The following is a 20,633-nucleotide window of genomic DNA, read 5'->3' as shown; positions in this document are numbered from 1 at the left end:
AATATCAGCAAGCGGAGCATCGGTTGTTTGAAAACCGCTTGGTAGTGCGTCAGTCGCCATATTGGGGGCGGTCGAGGTTTCGACCAATCGGCACCGAGGCGTTAGAAGCGTGGGTGCGGACCACACCCAATAACCCTGACGTATTCCCCACCAGATTGCCCGCCACACCCACGAATGTCACGTGCGCACGAGCAGCTGCGACACCGTTGGAACAGTACTACGCGAACCCTCGTTCCGGTCGCTTCGATGCTTGGCACGTCTGTCGCCTGGCAAACTGAATTCACTTGTCTGCCCTGAACCCCTAATTTAGCGTCCGTCCAACGGACCGACAATAACATTTCAATTGGTGTGCTTTAAAGTTTGGCTGGTACTCCGAGGATATAATTGGTGCGGCCGATCTAGATAGGAACGCTGTATCGAAGTATGTGATCTCCGAAAAGAGTGACAGTGATATATTGTTGATTCGCGGCTCATAGTTGTTAAATGAAATTGTAATATTTATAAAGTAATCCGAGGGACAACTGAACAATGGAATTTGTGGTGCAATTGTGGCGGAAGGTGAGAAGGATACTGGAATAATTAAATACAGGGTGACACCGTACTCGAAGGAGAAGCGTAGAGAGAAATTCTGTGACCGGTGCAGACGTAACTGTATATGACCCATGTGCAAAAATTGAAGAGTTATTCGGAGGGGAAGAGTACGCGTGAATGGTTCAAGTGAGGAATAATTGACTTTATACCCCTACCGTACTGTTCTAGTATAGATTAGGACAGTTTATATAACAAGATCTAGCCGCCACAATTTCTGAACACTCGATCGCTGGGAACGATGAGACAGTGACGCGTCAAAGTTCCGCAGAAAAGACGCGATCATGACTATGATCAGCCTGGAAATGCTGGGCCGGGAGGCTATGCCTTTGGAAGGGATGTATCGACGCGCCTGTCAGGATGTCTTGACACCGCCACACGACAGTTTGGAGTCGCAAAACGTCCGGCGAAATAGCAGCAACTCCGGACATCCGGCCAACATCTCCAGCTTCGACGACGCTCACCACAGCGAAATGCATCCTCTCGATCAGAGGGCGGTCGAACTCGGTTTACCGGCTCACATTCCTGAGATCCTCTATTGTAAGTGATGAACATCAATCTCATTAGTCGTCTTATGGCTACCACACGCAGTGCGTGACTATAGTACCGCTAACATTTTCAAGAATTTTAATGATTTCCAAATGTTAATAGCATGGCGTGCAAAAACAAATGATGCAGTATGAAAAGGGAGTGAAAATATCATAAGTAGAGTAAGCCACCCAATTACTGTGGTGGTACCAGTTACCGTGCATATATTAATTATACTTATTTTTAAAGCCTCAACTGATTTTAATCGAAACAATTTAATACCTCTTTTCTAATATTTATTATGCTTTAAAAATAAGTATAATTATTGAAGGCACAGTAATTCGTGCACCCACAGTAATTAGGTCCCTTAACCTAGACTGCAGATATATAGAAGAAAAATTGTTTGGATACATCGACGTCGATTCTTGTAATTTCGTTACCGTTTTAAATTACACTAACTGGTTTTCTACCGGTGCACATCTATGGCGTGCCTTCAACGTAATATCAATATTAAATTTTAATAAAATGAGTTTCAAAACGAAGAATTTTGATAACGTGCAGAGCTTCCTTTCGCACGTATTAATTCAAAAATGCGGTTAGGCGTCTACTAACTAATTTTTTTTCAAAATCTCTTCGCTAATTGCGTCCCAAGATCGAGTATTCAGTCCCTCCAATAATTTCTCCTCGTCTCCAACTCTGTATTTGTAACGTGCAATCGAGAGCATTGCATTCCGGTACGTGTGCACAGTATGTTCTCGAAATACTTTGGGACACTTACAAGATCAAGGATGAGGAAGGACCTTAAGGTTGAGGACCTTTCGGCGAAAAATGTTTTACTGAAAATCGGCAAGTGATGCTAACAAGTGATTCTTGCGGCTTGTGACAACCTTTGTAGAAAAAAAAAATATAGGAAATATAGGATAAATAGTCGTTTACAATCTGTTAATTTTCGTTTTGAATTGAAAGTCGACCGAGAAATTAGAAATACAGAAAAGTGTTAATAGCGGATCTTACTAAATAGTTGTCTCGTTATACAGGGTGCTTCCGAAATCGTAGTACAAACGGCTGGGTCTGCATGTAAAAACAAGTCGAAAAGAAGGAATAACATTTGTTCGTTTGACGCCTTGCTTTCGAGAAATAACTAATATTTGCAGGAGTTATTAGTACGCGTATCCGTTGGATTTTCAAACTCGTTCATTCGAAAACAAAGCGTCAAACGAAAAAAATGTTATTCCTTTTTCCGACTTGTTTCCGCGTGTAGCACGATTTCGGGAACACCCTGTATCTACTCAGGTAACAATCTTGTAAAAATTAAGGAACTGGCATAAACATCAGTGGCTATTTGTCGCGTGACCGTTAGGTTGAATTCTTATAAAAATTATTCCATGAACGTCAATTATGAATCGTGATCTCACACTTTTAACTAGCAGTATACAAATTACCCAAAAGAACAACTAAAATGTTACATAGGCATGGGGAAAGAAGGTGAAACTGTGACATAACTTGTAACTTGGGAATTAATTGATGTCTTACGACCATATAATTCTTGGCAAACCAAAGTAATAAATAAAAAGTACTGTTTTCCACTACAGTAAAAAGATATGTTCTAGGTAATTCACCTGCATCACGTGTTCGCATAGTTCTTTGTGGTCTGCCACTATTCCCATATTTATGTTAGGGCAATGAATGGACTAGAAACTATTTAAAATAATAGTAAAATATTGTTTGAAAAAATATTGCACAAGCGAAGATATTTTAATATAGAAAAACTTGACTGGCTCCAAGGTGGATCCCCGCAGTGGCGGGGATAGAACGTTGACAGTTACGGTAGAGAGGTTTGCGACAGTTACGGCGATAATACTGTAACGCAAGAATTTGACATCCGAATCCTAAACTTTGCAAAGTGAGCACTACTGAGCACTGTTGGAACCGTACGAAATTTAAGTTTTTATATTTTCGGTTGAAACTTACGAATACTCTCCATAATCGCATGAAATAATTGTGTTTGTTGTAGCTTCGATACCGAAGTGCGGCGGTTGCCAAGAAGCTATCTTGGACAAATACGTTCTGAGAGTCCTCGAAAGGTGTTGGCATGCAAGGTGTCTCACGTGCCGGGACTGCGGTGTTAGGCTGGCCCACAAGTGTTTCGCGAGGAACGGCCACCTTTTCTGTAAAGACGACTTCTTCAAGTAAGTAGGGGGAGTTCCCCTAGTACCGGACGCTTAAGGTTTTTCTTAAATAAGTAAAGAACTGTAATATTTTATTCGTTTTTATCCTGCGTTATATATAAATCAACAATATTAGCAGCCAAAAATAAAGTGAAATATAATCAACATATCCGTAACAACTAACATGTGTCAACATTATACTTTGGTTATATGATTTTAAGATATCAGGAAGTGGCCCCTAGTACCGGACACGAAAAAAAAATTACTAATATAATTCGCAACGACGACATAATGGACAAAACATTCCGAGATATCGTCACAAGCCTCGTGGGCCCATTTTTACTAATTTGTACATTCTTTTTGTCTAATCTTTCTCATTAGTTTTTCGACAAACTACGCAGATTGTCCCCTAGTTCGTCTGTCTCGGTTCTAATGCTTAACAAATTTTTGCTTTAACCTTCTTAACTCTTTAGTAAATACAGTGTCTACTCGATATATGTCCAAAACACGGATCTGGCCAGGGACATATATCGGCTGGAATTCCACTTGTGGTTTGGAGCCTTTCGTGGGATATACCCCGCGGCAGTGGGGATAGTTCTGGGACTTTTATCGGCTAGATATTAGGGACATATATCGAGTAAAGACTGTAGTAGTAAAAAAAGGAACACACAAGACTGAGATTTGTATTGTCCGGAACCAGGGGACAGCGAACTCATCAAAGAAACGTTTGTTTATTAAAACCAATATGTTGTATAGGAAATAGAGAAAGATAATTTAAATGATACCTGCCAAAAGATATAATAACACAACTCACACGACTTCTGACCACGAAAATTAATAGATACAATAGTTGATAAGATGCACCGGATTCTTATCAGCCACAACAATCATCTAATCTCCTTAGCAAAGCCGAAGCAAAGCCTTAGGTGCCCTCCTTAGCAAACGTGATTATCATTTGTTTTCGTCCCCCTAAAACATACACGTCACCACAGCCGTTGAAGTTTTAAATGTTAAACATATAGCTACTGTCCGGTATTAGGTGCCGTCCGGCATTAGGGGAACTCCCCCTACCAATAGTTAATTATTTCTGTTCGCGGAATATAGTCGATCGACGCACTTACACATCTCCGGTATCTTTAAATGAAAAAGTTAATCTTCTGCCTGCAGTGCATGTAACACGAATAGTCAATTTCGGGTTAGAATATATCTAAATATACGGGGTGCTTAAATTTAAATCAGTTCCATTCGAACATCGTGTCGAGTTCCCCAATTATGTTTGTATTTGAGTGCCGCGTCGCGTCGCGTCGATCACATACGACCGACACAATTCTTTTGCCTTTGATAATCAATTTTTAATACAAACTATTAAGTTTATTAGAGTCTACTAGGTGGGAGAATGGTACAGAAATCAGCGTTATGATAAGCTTTGGATTTGAATGAAAAAATTGAATATCTCTTTAATATTTATTATGCTTTAAAAACAATTATACCCCCCACAATAATTGGGTCCCTTATCCTCCATTAGGTTAAACTAGTCACAGAGATGATAGTGTAACGACTACAGATCCTTATAACAACGTGAGAAGCGGATTTACTTATTTTTCCGTCGCGTATTACAATTTCATAAGACATGTAAAGTATGAAGATATGAGAAGACGGTAAATAGATTATGTAATGCTAACGACAACTTGAAAGTGTACCTTTTTTAGCAATACTATCTAAGCGGATAGTGAGAAGGTGTAAATGCTTATCAACGGTTAGTCATCGCTCACGGAAAAATGTATTCCGGATAACCGAGACGCTATTGTTCTCCCATAGATAATGAGCGGACTGGGGATTTTATGCATTTATGATAAAACTGAACAAGCCGAATACAAAAATGGGCAGACGAGAAGCATTCAATGATATTTTATTATCTTCGACTCTCTAGGATGATTAAAAGAGAAAATAAATTTTCATTCAAATTTTCTTTGGTTTCTTATAATCGGATAATTTTTATTTTGCGTAATAGACCGCGGTCTAATAATGAGAAAGTGAAGCCGATGCAGAAGTTAGATAAAACGTGCATGTACAGATCCGCCATTGGTATTGATTGTGTCAGAAGAGCGTGCCTTTTCTCATCCACCCACACCTCCGCAACCGCGAGACGCCATTTTTCTTCTTCCGTTAGCCGAATCGAAGGAACTTGTTCCCCTTCCCCTTCGTCTTATCCTCCTCCGGGTACTCGCTCTTTTCTTGGGGTAAAAATCTTCTTGAGAGCGGAACAACCACCTTTACAACGCATTCAGAAACTGTAAAAGTTTGTTACTTTCTCGCCAGTTTGATACATCGTTTGTTTATTAGCTGCAGCACCAAACACGACGGACTTTTAATCGCTCGTTGAAAGTTATTTCTAGACCGCGGATCTTTATGCATTTATGGCATCCTCAAATTTGCAAAGAACGAGAAGCAATATTCATTGGGAAAGTTAAAAGTATCTTTCTTTTATTTTTACTAGGAAACACTAGTCAGCAAAATACATATTTCCCTTCGTCTAAATTTATAACATGGCTTGCTGGCTCCTTTGATATTTCTTTGGAGAATGAACGAGTAGTATCAAAACGTGCGATGTCCATTTTTAAAAAATGTTGATATGGATGGATGTGGATATTTATTGCAATGCGTTTTAATTATTGTCATTAGTATCATCGGTATTGCAAAGAATATGTCCAAATTTTCACTTTAAATGTTGCAAAACTAAAACTCATAAATATGTCAAAAGTGCTTCGATTGGTGGCTTATACAGGGTGTCCCGAAAGTATTCCTTGAAAAGGGTGATTCCTGAGCTCATTTGAAGTAACTTTTTTCTTTGCAAAAATCTTCTCCGCGGCTCTGTTAAGAAATTATTAACGGAAAACACGGACCAATCAGAGCGCGGCTACAACTGAGCGTGGCGTTCGCATTGGCCGATCCAGAATTCGTCTGCTGTAGCCGTGCTCTGGTTGGTCCGTGTTTCACGTTAATAACTCCTTAAAAAACAGAAAAGTTACTTCAAATGTCCTCACCCTGTACATAGGGTAACCAACAAAAGTAGTGAGTTACCTTATCAACAATCGCAGTGTTTATATTTACCTTACCTACATCTTGTTTGTGGAACTGCCCGAAAAGAATTCCGGATTTATCTCGACGGTCCTGTACTGTCCGGCGTTAGGTGATCTTTGCCTACGACTAAATTTTTCTGTGTCCGATAGGTCTAGTGTTAATGGTTTCCTCTCTGAAAACAGTGTCGCCGTAGCATGGTGACACCTTGCTGTTGCCAATGCACGAACGTAATGTGAAAATGTTGTATGTTGTTGGTGTGGCAGGCGTTTCGGGACGAAATGCGCGGGCTGCTTACAAGGATTGGCGCCGTCGCAAGTTGTACGAAGGGCACAGGAGTCGGTATACCACCTGACCTGCTTCTCGTGCGCCCTTTGCTCCCGGCAACTGGACACAGGCGACGAGTACTACCTAATGGAGGACAGGAAGCTCGTTTGCAAGCCTGATTACGAAGCAAAGGCGAAAGGTAACTATTAGAAAAATATTTGATTGTAATTGTAAAACGAATATTACAATAAAAATTTGTTGAACCGAAAGTCCGCAGAAATTCCTGAACGATCTAATATGGTATTACCCCTGGCGATAATGAAACGCATGCTAACTTTAAATTGGACTATTTTAAATTGGAGCCAAAGTAATTAAGAATTTCGTTTATTATGTAGATAAGAAAAAATTGTTGGAAATCAGTATGGAACCGATCGAAGTTCTGGAAAAAAGTATGGAACATAAATTTTCAATTGAGTTTAAACGTCAGTTAGTAACTGGTTAATTCATGGTTTTCATTTCGTTATACTCTTCCGCCGAATTTTTTTCCTAATACCTACTCTGAAATTTGATACCCCAACGTTCCAGTGTTGTCTCTGTTAGATTGCTCTCTCTCTCTCTCTCTCTCTCTCACTCGCATCTCGCGAGTCTCGGTCACGTGCCACAAACACAAGTTTTCGTAATCTAGCGAAGTGCGTCTTCCGACAATAAACGAGCAAATCAAACAACACGCCGCCATGCAAGCATTCATCTAACGATTGGAAGTTTCGTAGGGTAATAGACCCAATTACTGTGGGAGTACCAATTACTGTGCCCGTATTAGTTATACTTATTTTTATAAAAAAGAGATATTAAATTTTTTTCATTGAAACCATGTATATGTTATATATCTCCCTTTTAATATTCATTATGCTTTAAAAACAAGTATAATTAATATAGGCACAGTAATTGGTAGCCCCACAATAATTGGGCCCCTTAAACTATAAGAAAATTGCCGAAATTTTTAATCGCCGACAAAATGCAGTTATCAAAATAAATAGAAAATTTAACGAGACAGGTAGTGTGATGAATCGCAAAAGATGCGGACGTCCTTGGCCAACGTCAACTATGGACGACAAACAATTACGACATATTGTTAAGAATTTTATAAGAAAATCCTCATCAAGAAAAATGAACGAAAAGTGTAATTGCATACATGCAATGGGGTATTTGTTTTGCAAGTCAGAAACACAACAATTTCTTAGCAAAGAACGTAAAAAGAAAATGAAATGGTACCAGAAACACGCACATTGGACCATAAAAGGTTAGAGTAAAGTTATCTTCAGTGATGAGTCTTGAGTATGTACTGAAAGAGAAGATGATGCGGCACATTTTGTGTACAGAATATTACGGAACAACCTAAACCGTATACAAGCTGTAATACACACGTGCACGTGGGAATATCGCAAAACACTAGGTAATATAAATATTAAATAAATTATTGTTACTTTCTTTGCAAATTCATAATGTTCCATACTTTTTTCCCAGAACTTCGGTCAGTTCCATACTTGTTTCCGAACCAACATTTTTGTTTACACAATAAAAATAAAATTGTTTACAAGTGAAATTCTCAATTATTCTTGGCGTTTTTACTTGCAAGTAGTCCGGTTTAAAGTTACCACGCGCATCACAGGTGTACCGTTGCAAATTTACATATAAAAAAACCATTGACATTTGATATTCTCATTAATTTGCACATCTTCGCGTTTGGTTTCATATTTAGTGGCAGGGGTAGCATGATTTGATAAGCACTGATTAAAACTGGCTTGCATTTTGGTTTACAGAACTGGCCGACGGTGGCAGTATAGACGGCGAACCACCGAACAAAAGGCCGAGGACAACCATAACCGCGAAACAATTGGAGACTCTTAAATTAGCGTACAACACTAGCCCTAAACCAGCGAGACACGTACGGGAACAACTCTCGCAGGACACAGGGCTCGACATGCGTGTGGTTCAAGTGTGGTTCCAAAACAGGTACGTTTATCTTTCAATAATACAAATTTCGGAAATTAATTTAATTTTATAATCTCCGAGGACAAGTACAAATATCTAAGCACTTTTTTCAAACTTTTGATACCATCATGTGTTTAACCCATTAAGATCCAACGTGACGTAAACGCAACACTACACGTTTAAAATTATTTTAGTATCGAATTTACATTATTGAATTCTGTTGTTCGTGTTACGTATTTCTGTAATTAGCTTGTATTTTGAAAGTTGCGGGAACAAAACGTTTTACAGCTACATGGTGTTTAGGATTATATTGCAAACTTTTTTTTTTTAATCTTTTTAGTTACGTATTTTACATTATTGTAAGTTAATTTCTTTATGTTTATAGATTTTATTTCGCAAAATGCACCGGTCCAAAAATGTTTCTAGTAGCATTTATACTCTGTCTTGTACACTTTTCTAAGTAATAAATAATTATATACATACATGAAAATCATCTTATTTCATTGCTTTGGACTTGATGGGTTAAAGATGTTCCCAATAAGTAAAGTTAACTGCTAATTAGACTGCGAATCTTTATACAGGCATCATACATTTTTACGTATTATTTTATTCAACTCAAAAAAACTATTCTTTTTATCAGAAATTAATTTCATTCTATTTCAAAGAATATACAGAATTTCTCTGAATGAGCCGCGGAATTCTCCGGACCAATAAGGGCGCGGCAACAGCGGACGGATTCCGGCTCGGCCAATGCCAACGCCACGCTCTGATTGGTCCGTGTTTTTCGTTAATAAGTCCTTAACAAAGCCGCGGAGACGATTTTCGTAAAGGAAAAAGTTACTTCACCTCAGGAGTCACTCCTTGCAAGGAAGTGCGACATTTTTGGGACACCCTGTGTACAGAAATTCCAATTTTAAACTTTGTTTTGTCCATCGCTGTACCGACAACAACAAAATAGAATTTGATTTCGGTTTAAAAGAAATTAATAGTATCTAGTAGATTTTTCGTAGATGGGTTAAGTAAAAGTTTAAACTTATCTTTGCGTCTCGCTGTCTTTCGAATAGTATCGATTAGATTGAAAACTGCACGTGCGAAAACGATTGTAATAGTAGCCGAGGACATTCTTGCACAGATGGAAAGCTCTCGTGCGGTAACATTTCACCAGTGTAGAAATTCTGTCAAATTCGTGCGATATTCAGTGAATATCGTCCACTGAATTGAGATATCAGGGAATCTGAATTACCAACGATACCATAGAAAAGTAGTTTCAACATGGGCTTGCGAAGCCATTTACAGCGACTTGTCTCATCAGCGAGCCGCAAATAAACACAACTTTTCATTAAAATCCAGTACTCTTCTTTAATATGAAAATTTTCATGGAATTATTTGTTTGTAGAACAGCAACGTTGAGTTTGCATGAAAAATGGCTTTCGAAGCAATTTCAAAACAATTTTTACGCTTCTTATAAATACACTTTTCACTTCATTATTTTCGTTTGTATTATATACAAACGTTTATTCGTTTGTTTTATTTTTTTTTTTTTTATTACTGTTTAGTAAAATTTCATTTATTATTATGTTTATTATTAAAGTGTTCATTTTCAAGATAAACACTATGTTTCGCATACTCACGCTTTTAAAATGTCAGTCTATGAAAATCTGAAATAGTTTAAGGTAATAATAACTTTGGAGCAAAAATTTTGTTAAAATATTTCGGAGTTGATACAATAATCGGGAAATACTTATGAAAACTTGTGGTACAAATAATAAAGAATATTTAAATATGACGTCTACGACCCATAAACTTAACAAGTTACATAAATATAGTGTTAAACATGCACGTGCATGCATTCAAATAATTATAATCGATTGCACGTAATTTCTAATTATGGGAAAAGATATGAATAACATAAATCTAGAAGAATCCCTTTGCACGTTCAACTCTCGACTGAAACACGTCATGTTGTATTTGTGCAACAATGTAGGCAGATAGTTTACGATTCCCACTTGAGTGTTATCAGTTATCTTACTGGTCTAAGACCTCTGGCATTTTTAGAACTCGTGTTCTTCGTACTCCTTTTGAGAAAGTGACATTAGAAATCGCGTACATTGTGGTCAATATGAACGTCGCTGTAAAAACTGTTTTATCAATATTGCAGCTACATCTGCCACAATCAGTAACGAATGAGCGCGTGTTAACTCTAATCTTAAAGTTCATGTACGCGACAGTAGATTTTGAAAACCGTTGATGACGTTATCACTGACGTTGTTTATTTCTGTCATCGATAGGCATCGATAAAACATGTACGAAGACGATAAAAATACACACGTGTTGCAAATTTTTGCGCCCAAACACTTAAGCAGCTTTTTTTCACAATTTCCAACACGGTCAGAACCACTTCAAAGCGTACGAAGATAAAACTTGCGGTAAATTTCATTGCAGAATTCCACAAATCATCGAGACATACAAAAACCTTGCACACAAAAGGAAAACTATTCGTAATATCGTGTATAATTGTCTCGCCTAGAAAATCGATTCAAAAGCCACAAAATTGTCTCTTAACGAACTCAAAGGTTCATAATGGCTTATTTCCTTTCTTGATTCTGGTCCGAAAATCGTAGTCAAGCGGACAAGGGGGAATTCTACATGTGAAAATAGAATATAAAATAAAAAATAAACCGTGAAAAAGGAATAAAATTTTTTCGTTTGACGCCTCGTCTTCGAAAAAATCGAGGTTAGAGATCGGTCAGGTTCGCGTGCTTTAGTATACGCAGGAAGTAGAATTGGTTGGCCATGGTCAGACGCGTCAGACGATTCGTTGCATTTTCAAACTCGATTTTCTCGAAAACGAAGCTTTGGATGAAAAAATGTTAAACCGGAATTTTTTCTTTTTTTTTGTGTAGAATCACCCCCTGTTTGTTTGTACTACAATTTCCGGCCCACCCTGTATAAAGAGGATAACACAAACCCTTTCTTATACCCTCTTTAACATTTTACTATTTTAAATTGAACCACTTTTGTCATAAATGCATAAAATTGGCTGGGTGGAATATAAAACAGTAAAAGATTAGAAAATTCTAGGAATATTTAAAAAAATCTATTAAGGGGGTATGCAACCCTGTAGCCTAATATAATTCATTTTGCATAAAGGTCCGCAGTCTAGTGAGAAGTGATCACAAATCAGAAATCTGTCATGTTGACTGTTTTGATCAAACTGAAGAAATTGTCGAATCAAGTTTTCATCGAAATGTAAACAGTAGCTTCTCGACAAGAAGTTCACGTGAAAAGACACATTCGTGTTTTGTTTACCTACGTGGGCACATTGCAAAATTTGCAAACGTAATACATATTGAGTTTTATATTTTCGCACGTGAAGCGATTTAAAACACCACCAATTAATTGTACTTCATTTACAGGAGAGCAAAGGAGAAGAGACTGAAAAAAGATGCGGGCAGAACGAGGTGGTCCAACTTCTTCCGGAATATGAAAGGAACAGGACCTGGTGGACACTCACCGAGGCATGATAAACTCCTCGATAAAGACGAACTTAAAGTCGACCTTGATTCCACTTTCGGCCATCACGGTATGTCACTATTTATTTCAGTCAGTTGTTATACCTATTAGGTTGTGTAACAAGTCCGTTCGCGTCGGCGGCGTTGTACATCTCGAGAAAGTATTACAGTTTTCTTTCGATACAAGACGACGATGTTTTCTTCGCAACAAGAAAATTTCTGTCCCCTCTTCTTCTTTTGATGTCAAATGCGAACGAGTCAAATGAACAGAGTTATTACACAATCTAATAAAATGTGATACGAAACTAAATAGGAGATAAACTCTATTCCTCTTAACACTTTACCTACCGGCAAATTTTCTAATAGTTGTTTTATTTGGATGAATATAATGCAACAATTTCTTCTGGAATTATTATTTGAAAGACAATTATCTACTGTTTATTAAAAAGTACATCGCTAGACTTCCGGTAGGGTACAGTGTTAAAAGAAACAAGATTTGATTAGGGTGCACAAATAAAAAAGACATGGGAAGCAGAAATATGAATGTAGCTGAACAAGTAGACTAAGAATCCTATATGTATGTTTGCGACAAAAATGAATCTAGGTAAATTATAAAACATATATTTAATAAGACATATAATTTTCAACTTCTTAAAATTATTAAAGGAACAAAGTAATTTACATTTGGCTGCTATTTCTTACAATTGACACAGACAATTTTTATTTTGCATGAGGTCCGCCTGTTAATAACTGACACACAAGGATCAAGTATAGAACAAGATACGATATAATAATCTTTCGATAGATGAACAAATAATTTTAACTGAATACGTTTAGTTGTTTAACATAATATAACCACCGCTTAAAAATATTAAAATACTTAACCTAACTAAAGTTTGAATAGTCATTTTGAACGCATTTTGATTAAGTCTGGATTAGATTTGGGGGAGGGGGGTCAGTTACACAATTTTCCTTATCTCGCTTCCACCACTATTTATAACCTAACTTATACGGTACAGGAGAAACGTGCAAACAAAAGCATACAATCTGCACCTGCGGCTCATAATACAACAGAAATGAAAATAATTTTACGTGCAAAAAGAAATTTAAATTACAGTGTAAACATCTTTTGCACGGCATCATGTTTGCTAGGAAATAAAACTTGACAACATTTCAAACGTATATTCAGATTTACGCAGCAACCACGTCTGCAAATTTTTCCGCGGGTATATTTTTCTGTATGCAAACGAACAACACATTTTAAAAACATGGTAATTTGCGGCTGCTTCCATTATACAAGGCCCGGTAAAATAATACGTAAAAGCGGACACGATGTGATTTCTTACAACGAAATAAGAACAAGCAATCAGTTTTCATTCTCTGTTTAGTTTTCGAGACCGAAATTTGCCTACCCAGAATTTAAAAGCTACTGAGTTGAAAAAAAAAACACAAAGAGAATTTTTAAACCTGATTTTCCCAAAAAGTAAACTATAAATGAACAACTTTTATCATATATATTGTTCGTATTTTCCCATAAGAAATCGCATTGTGTCCTTATTTGATCGAATCCTGTATACGAGGCAGTTGTATGAAAATGATTTGCGAACTATTTCATTCATTTTACTCGGTACGATTCTGTCCTTCCGGTTTCACTGTCTAAGGATTACAGTCATTTTCATATAATTTGTAATACAAGAGAGCCAGAGAGAAATATTTTAATAAATTTGATGAAATAATTATGTTACCCGAGCAAACTTAACTAATAATTTAGAATAATTGATTATTTGGTTGGTCGATTCGATTCGTTTCTATTTTCACGTTCACATGCATACATATGTACCTGGTTATTCCACTGAGATTAATTCAATTTGCTCGTCGGCGCACATGAATCTACGATCCGCAGAACTAGCATATCTATATCAACCAGTGTCCATAATGGTTTCGTATTCAAAAAATCGTTCTGCGTTGTCAGATATAGCGCTGAAAAGCGACCAATAACGCGTTATTTGTACTTCCAATATCGCGAAATGTACGCAGCTTCTCCCCTCTGTATGCGCAAGCATTCCCTTCGATTCATGAAACGAGAAAATGTGAAAAGCGTGGTAAAGGATCCCCGAATATTTTCACGTGGCAAACATTTTGTTATGAAGAAATACGTTTCAGCTATACGCTTTCACAGACGGCTAAAAGAATTTTGATAATAATAAAGAAACTCGAGTACGTTTCGTATTATTATTAGGTTGTTGCATATGAAATGTCCGACTCTAGAATGGAAATGTTATAAAGCGCCTCGATCAAGAAATACTGTTACAGTCTACGGGTTCACTATACAGGGTGTCCCAAAATGTTGTACTTAAAGTTTCATGTATTTTCAATCATTTATTTCCGTTTTCCCTCCTACAGAAAGGTTTACTCCGATTTTGCCCGGTATTTGCTCTTAGAGCAAGGTTAGGTCCATTCTTAGTGCGACCGACCTGCCCTCTATTACAAACTTTCCACTCAAATACCGAGCCTAATGCGTAAACAAATGGATAGGAATTCGTAGACAAATTTCGGTGCCAAATTCATAGAAAGTTGTTTACTGGGTTATTATGTTATCGAACAAACCTATAAATAAATATCTCAATGTAAACTTCAATTGAAACAGGCCGCGAAGTTTCGTTTCAACCCCGTACAATCAAGGTTTTCCGTGAAGCAACAATTTCTTTGAACGTGCGATTTGTTATATTTATAATTTTGAAAAACTGTTCGATTGAAGAACGAAACGAAAGATAAGGATACGGTAATTTCGAGGTATTGTTGTCTCCTTCTTGTTTGGTTCCACTTTAATACTGGTTACATCTAAGCTTTCGTGTACTCGAGCGTTTAGCAGAGGGGAAGACGATCTCGTCAATTATTCAAGAGTTCGTGGAGGCTAACTGCCAGTTCACCATGTCCGAGATTTCAGGAAGATTGCGGGCCATCCACGAATTTATGCCTATCGTTAACCGTGCGCGCCGTAAAGCCATGCAAACTTCCACCGTTGTTTAAATTTTAAAGCTCTTCATTACCGAGAAACCATTTATCTATCAACAGTAGTTTATAGCGAAAATTTAAACTCGTTTCATCAATTAGTTTCTGATTTTATTTTTAAAATCACTGATTCGGTATCATTTCCTCTTCGAACAATGAAATTGTCATTTCCTGTTAATAATGCAATAGTTGTTTCAAATATCTTTTAACAACAAAGTGAAAGCATTTCTGTGCAAGATACATTCCGAATTGTCAAAGTGTACTGTTATTACTAGACTGTGGATCTTTGTGCAAGATAAACATTTATTCTCTTTTTTTAGTATATTCAATAAATTCGGAATAATATCCTAATCTTTTTACTGCTCCCAATTTTGCTTACTCGCTATTGGCATAAATGCAACATCGCTTATTATCGCTTAATACTACACAATACATACATCGTTGTTCTATATGTATTAACCGTCGCACGCTCCTCAAAAGTAATTAGCGCCAGAGATTCTTCCCTGACATTTTCCCATCTTCGATCTACATTTTAGTTCAATGGACGGTGTTTTATTTATATCTAGACTGCGGATCATTATGTGAGATAACAATTTTCCACCTGAATTGCAACAAACTGAAGTGAAATAAAAACTTATTTTCCCTCTTAATATATTCAATAGATTGAAAATAATATAACAATATTTTAAGTTAATCTAATGTTTTTACTGCTTTAAATCACACCTACTCAATTTCGTCATAAATGTCAATTTCTCGGAAAATGTATTGCCACCGAAAATGACGACTCTAGTCAATTCCATTTTCTTGAGATTCGAGTACAAGAACAGGAAAATGCATAAACATATCTGTAGTCTATTAATATGCTTGTATCAGAGTTTGGAGATCGCGGTGATTTAACTGAACGAATATTTCCATTTAGATTTGAGTAACGACAGTTACGGAACAGTGGTGAACATGGGATTGGATGGAGAAGGTGCGAGTCCAGGTGGGGGTGGAAATGGAGCAGGTGGAGGTCCCCCACGAGGATATTTAGGTGCAACGACTCCTCCTTATCTGTCGACAACGTCCAGATCGCCGTCCTTACCACCCCAGTTTCCATATCCACCGGATGCTGGCCTCTCCGTCTACACTACCCTCAGTAAGTGAACGTTTCCTTTTAATATTTCGAATTAATTTTGCATATCAACAATTACCGACATTTTTATTTGAGGGTATTTTTCGCCAAGCTTTCTGGCATTACTCTATCTTAGAAAATTCGATGAAAGAAAAAATATTTCTTTTAGTATTGAAAAATTCAGATTACTATTTTTTAAACTCCAGGAATACAGCACGCGGTTGTTTCGGACAGAAAGAGAGAATTAAAATCGGTCAAGGGATTTGAAATAATAATCATTGGTGCCTGGGTATTTACACAGTCGCGAAAAGTTGCGAAATTTTTCGGTTGAACGAGGGGTCTCGCCAAGAATAATCTTGGGGCAATATGCCCGCGAAACCATATCGTTTGAATGAAATATGACTTGCATCCTTGTGCAGGCAATCTTTCGTAGGAAATAGCTTTGTCGAACGACAAAGGAGCATTCTATTCGACGGTATACGTGTGTTGCAGGTGGTGCAGGCAGCATGGTACCAGGACCGGCGTCCGATTTGAGCAACGAATCAAGCGCAGGCGGCGGAGGCGGTGGAGGCGGCGGCGGAGGTGGTTACCCAGACTTTCCACCTTCGCCCGATTCGTGGCTCGGCGAACCACCACCCCCGCACGCTCACCACCATTCCCACTACGGCACATAACCCGGCAGACGTGCGCGTCGCCAAATACCGTTCGGAAGAACGGATCGGCACAAAGCGTTCACCTGACATCCCCTTCGACGAGGCAGGACTCTGTCGAGAGATTACCGAGAATCCTCCATCAGACAAGCCGTGTCCTCCTTCGTCGGGTCTACGACGTTAAATCCTCGAGCCTTGAGAGGATCTCGGTGTTCTCGTTGAACCACCAGCAGAAGATATCTCCGGAGCGAATATCGATCGGCCGGATCGTCGATCGAACACCGAACTCGAGCCAGGGAGTGATTTTACACCGTACATTGCGCCGTCCCGGCCGGTTTCCCGTCATCGGAATGATGCCGTATGTCGCTGTCGCGTCGCGTTAAGCTATGCATCCATCACATAAACAAAGAATCAACTTCTCCGTTGATGCTGCTTGTTTCCTTGAAACGTCTCCATAGATTTTTCAATGTCTCCCCGTTGCCACTGAAAACAGAAACGAAATCACCAGGGAATGTTCTATATTTTAACAGTTTGTCGTTAAGCAACATTAAACTGGCCTTGAGAAAGACTTGTCTCGATGTGGACAGATACATACGTAGAATGTTTCTCGCTTCTGGAAGCAGCAAGCAGGTATCGACGGTGCGAAATGTTCTTCGATGTTCCTTTGGTGGATACGTAGCTTGCGCGTTTCCGTCGCACGTACGCTACGAATTCGATAGTACGATTAATCTTAATATATTTATGTACAAGTTCCTCGTTTCCCGGTACTATGAAGTTTAATCGTCGATTAAATGAAACCTAGAGGGTAGTTTAGGCGCGCCGCCCTGCCGGACGTTCGTCGCAACCGATGCTTTCCAACGGATTGGAAGAACGGTGAACGATAACGATCTGCTTTTCGAAGGTGTACCCATTGGCCCCGGTCGGGGCCAGCGGGAGCTCTCGAAAAGACAGTGTCGCGACGAGGGCCAACTTTTCATTTTTCTCAGTGAATTCCGTCGAACCGGACGTGTAGAATTGCGACTGTGCTTCGGATGGGATCGTAACCGTCGTGAACGTCAACGGGTCGCGTATCTGTGGTTATACCACCGCTTATGCGACGTTACAAGTTTCAGGTGTCGTTTTATTGTAAATAGTTCAGATTAGATTCTATCGTACTCTAATAAGAGAAGTCAAACGGAAAAGTGGATCGAGGAGAGGAGGGAGAGAGGATCGGCGTACAGTGATCTTCGCACGAGCGACGCCGTCCGCAAAACAAAACTCAACACGCGAATGATCCAGCAGGACAAGCATGGCCAATCGGCCCCCGTGTATCATTTTTGTGTTTCGTCTGCCGAACCATTTTCTTTACTTAAAACACTATTCTGTAACACCTCAGATCTCGGTTTAAATGTAATATGGCGGTGAAAAGCCTAAACTTTATAATGCAAAGGAAAAAGTTTGATTTTTAGACGTGATCACTCGAAGGATTCTTTCCGGAAATCACCCTTGAAAAATAAATTATTCTCAACGCTTAGTGGCTGATTGAAAATTCTGAAAAATATCCCAAATAAATTTGTAGCTTCGTTTTCATCTTTCTTTCGTCTAAATATCTTCAGAAATAACTGAGAAAATAAACGGTAAATTTACTGAAAGATTTTTTCACCCCCGTATTACTCTTATACGAAGAGGTGGAGATCTGAAATTTTGCAGAACAACGTTTCAGGCAAAACACATGGCATGGGGCCGATCAGCCACGTTCATCCTGCTAGATCCTTTAAAAACCCTGAAGCACTAATCATTTTGCCATCTAGCTCGCCAGGCAACGCAGTGGAAAGATTTTTCGCGGTTTCTTTTCGTCGACAAGTTCCTTTCACAGCGTACAGAAAAGGTTTCGATTACAATGTTGATTTCCTTTCGCGTGGAAACATCCGGTGCAATAGCACGCTCAAATTTAGTACCGCAGAGTTGACCAGCATCGCTACCGATCGAAAGCAATCCCGGAGTTTCACTATTTTCGTTGTAAATCGCTCGCGCGTTCGACTTTCCGACGCTGAAGGTTCGAGACGAAATGCGCATCAAACATTCATCTTTAGACAAGTTAGGGAACCGAACGTCGAGATGCGATCTCCAATTGTAATCGAATGACAGACGGCTATGAGTTGTTCAAACGGTATCGTATTTTATTACACATAGAATAGTTTGTTATTGGTGGGCTGCTCCGAACGCTCGGCCGACGCTAACGCGCTAATGCGCGCGACAGTTAGGATTCGAACGTACGATTTACGACCGAGAATTACAGTAGAACCTCGCTCCTTGTTCCACGGAATCCTCGGTCGTTGCATACAAGCGATTCCAACCACGAGTTGCTAGAACTTTTGGAACCCGTGGTGGGGATTGCGATGACTACGTAGGAGAATAGTCGCCAGACAAGACTTGTTCCCCCACTCTAATTTCCCCTTCTACCGCGCTATTTCCCCACGCTCCCGCCACAACTCGGTCACGTGACGCGTTCCGTCTCTGTCGTGTCTGTGTCACAATGTCACGTGACTAACCCGGTACTGGCAGAGAGAGGGTAAATTTTCCGCCTCGATTCGTGCTCCCTCCCCTCATCTGGCGACTATGCGGAGTGGGAAGATGGAAGGACAGATCGGGTGAAGAACAGGTTGCCTCTTCCGTTGCACAACCTCGACTCTTCCGCGCATTTACAGCCCCTTTCCGTGTAACGAGCGAGGTACTACTGTGTTTGCACGTACACGCGGTGACATCTTAGCTACCCACCACTGCTCGTCCAAAAGTAAATTCTCCATTCGAGGTTTATGCGATGGTTGTCCGATTTTGCTAACACGATCGAACACGCTAAACCAATACGCCGCGGCGGTCTGCAACGAGTAAAATCCTTATTCGTATAAACTTCGAATCTGCTCAAATAATTTCACGTGCAACGTGCGATTTTACGTCTCTTTCTGTCGATTTGCAACATTAACCAGCCCTGTTGATTGGGATAGGTCGATCGATCGATCTAACATTGAGCGAATGTTCTATTGCACGGTTAACACTTTACGGAAAACGGCATGAATTTGATATTCTTAAAATCGTGTACATATGTATTATTTAAAACTGATTCACAATTCTATTCCCCCGGATTCTGCGAAAACAGTTGTTCGGCTATGTTCTTGTCCGTAAGGTATTAACGATACTTGTATAATCAATGTCATAACGATGTCAATTGTACCCTCGTCTCGACGAATATAGTGTGCGGGATATGTATAATTTGTATATGTATATAAACGCGAAGTACAGCACACGCGAAAGCACGATTAGATTTATATGGAATCGATAATCAAAAGCGGCGGTATCGATCGATCGATTGCGATCTCCGACGGCTAACAGCGTGTATTTACCTGTAATAATGCGAGGTTCGCTTCGAACGTTTGTACAGATTGCCCAACTAATTCTTGCCGCTTCATGCTGTGAGTGGTGTATAACCTAACAACAGGAATCATTTGAACACTGTACACATCGCGGCTAAAGTTCCGAAAACCGGCCAAATTCGATTCAGCTGAAATTTGATAAATAGGTTAATTTAGCATTAAAAGCATGTTTCTCAAAAGGATTTTTGGCGACTCAAAAACAAACGATTTTATCATACTAATATAATTTCTTACCTTACCGACGAATTTTGGTTACGTCTGAAATTAAAAAGGACGGAATTCGCTGTAGCGAGTCTCCGATAAGGTAGGAAAAG

The 20,633-nt window shown here is 39.0% G+C and overlaps 1 protein-coding gene across 1 annotated transcript; it reads left to right on the top strand.

The window, feature by feature from the left end:
* The first annotated feature begins 627 nt into the window (after positions 1 to 627).
* Lim3 (Lim3 homeobox protein) lies at positions 628 to 20,633 on the top strand. Its single transcript, XM_076787260.1, has 7 exons — positions 628 to 1,128; positions 3,131 to 3,305; positions 6,629 to 6,828; positions 8,450 to 8,642; positions 12,038 to 12,204; positions 16,065 to 16,283; positions 16,752 to 20,633. Exons 1-7 carry the CDS (start codon positions 873 to 875, stop codon positions 16,931 to 16,933), a joined length of 1,392 nt encoding a protein of 463 aa, XP_076643375.1. The 5' UTR covers positions 628 to 872; the 3' UTR covers positions 16,934 to 20,633.

Source organism: Halictus rubicundus, chromosome 4 (genome assembly GCF_050948215.1).
Source record: "Halictus rubicundus isolate RS-2024b chromosome 4, iyHalRubi1_principal, whole genome shotgun sequence".
NCBI lineage: Eukaryota > Metazoa > Arthropoda > Insecta > Hymenoptera > Halictidae > Halictus > Halictus rubicundus.
Note: the sequence above shows the minus strand (reverse complement) of the source record. Positions and strands in the feature narration are given on the sequence as shown.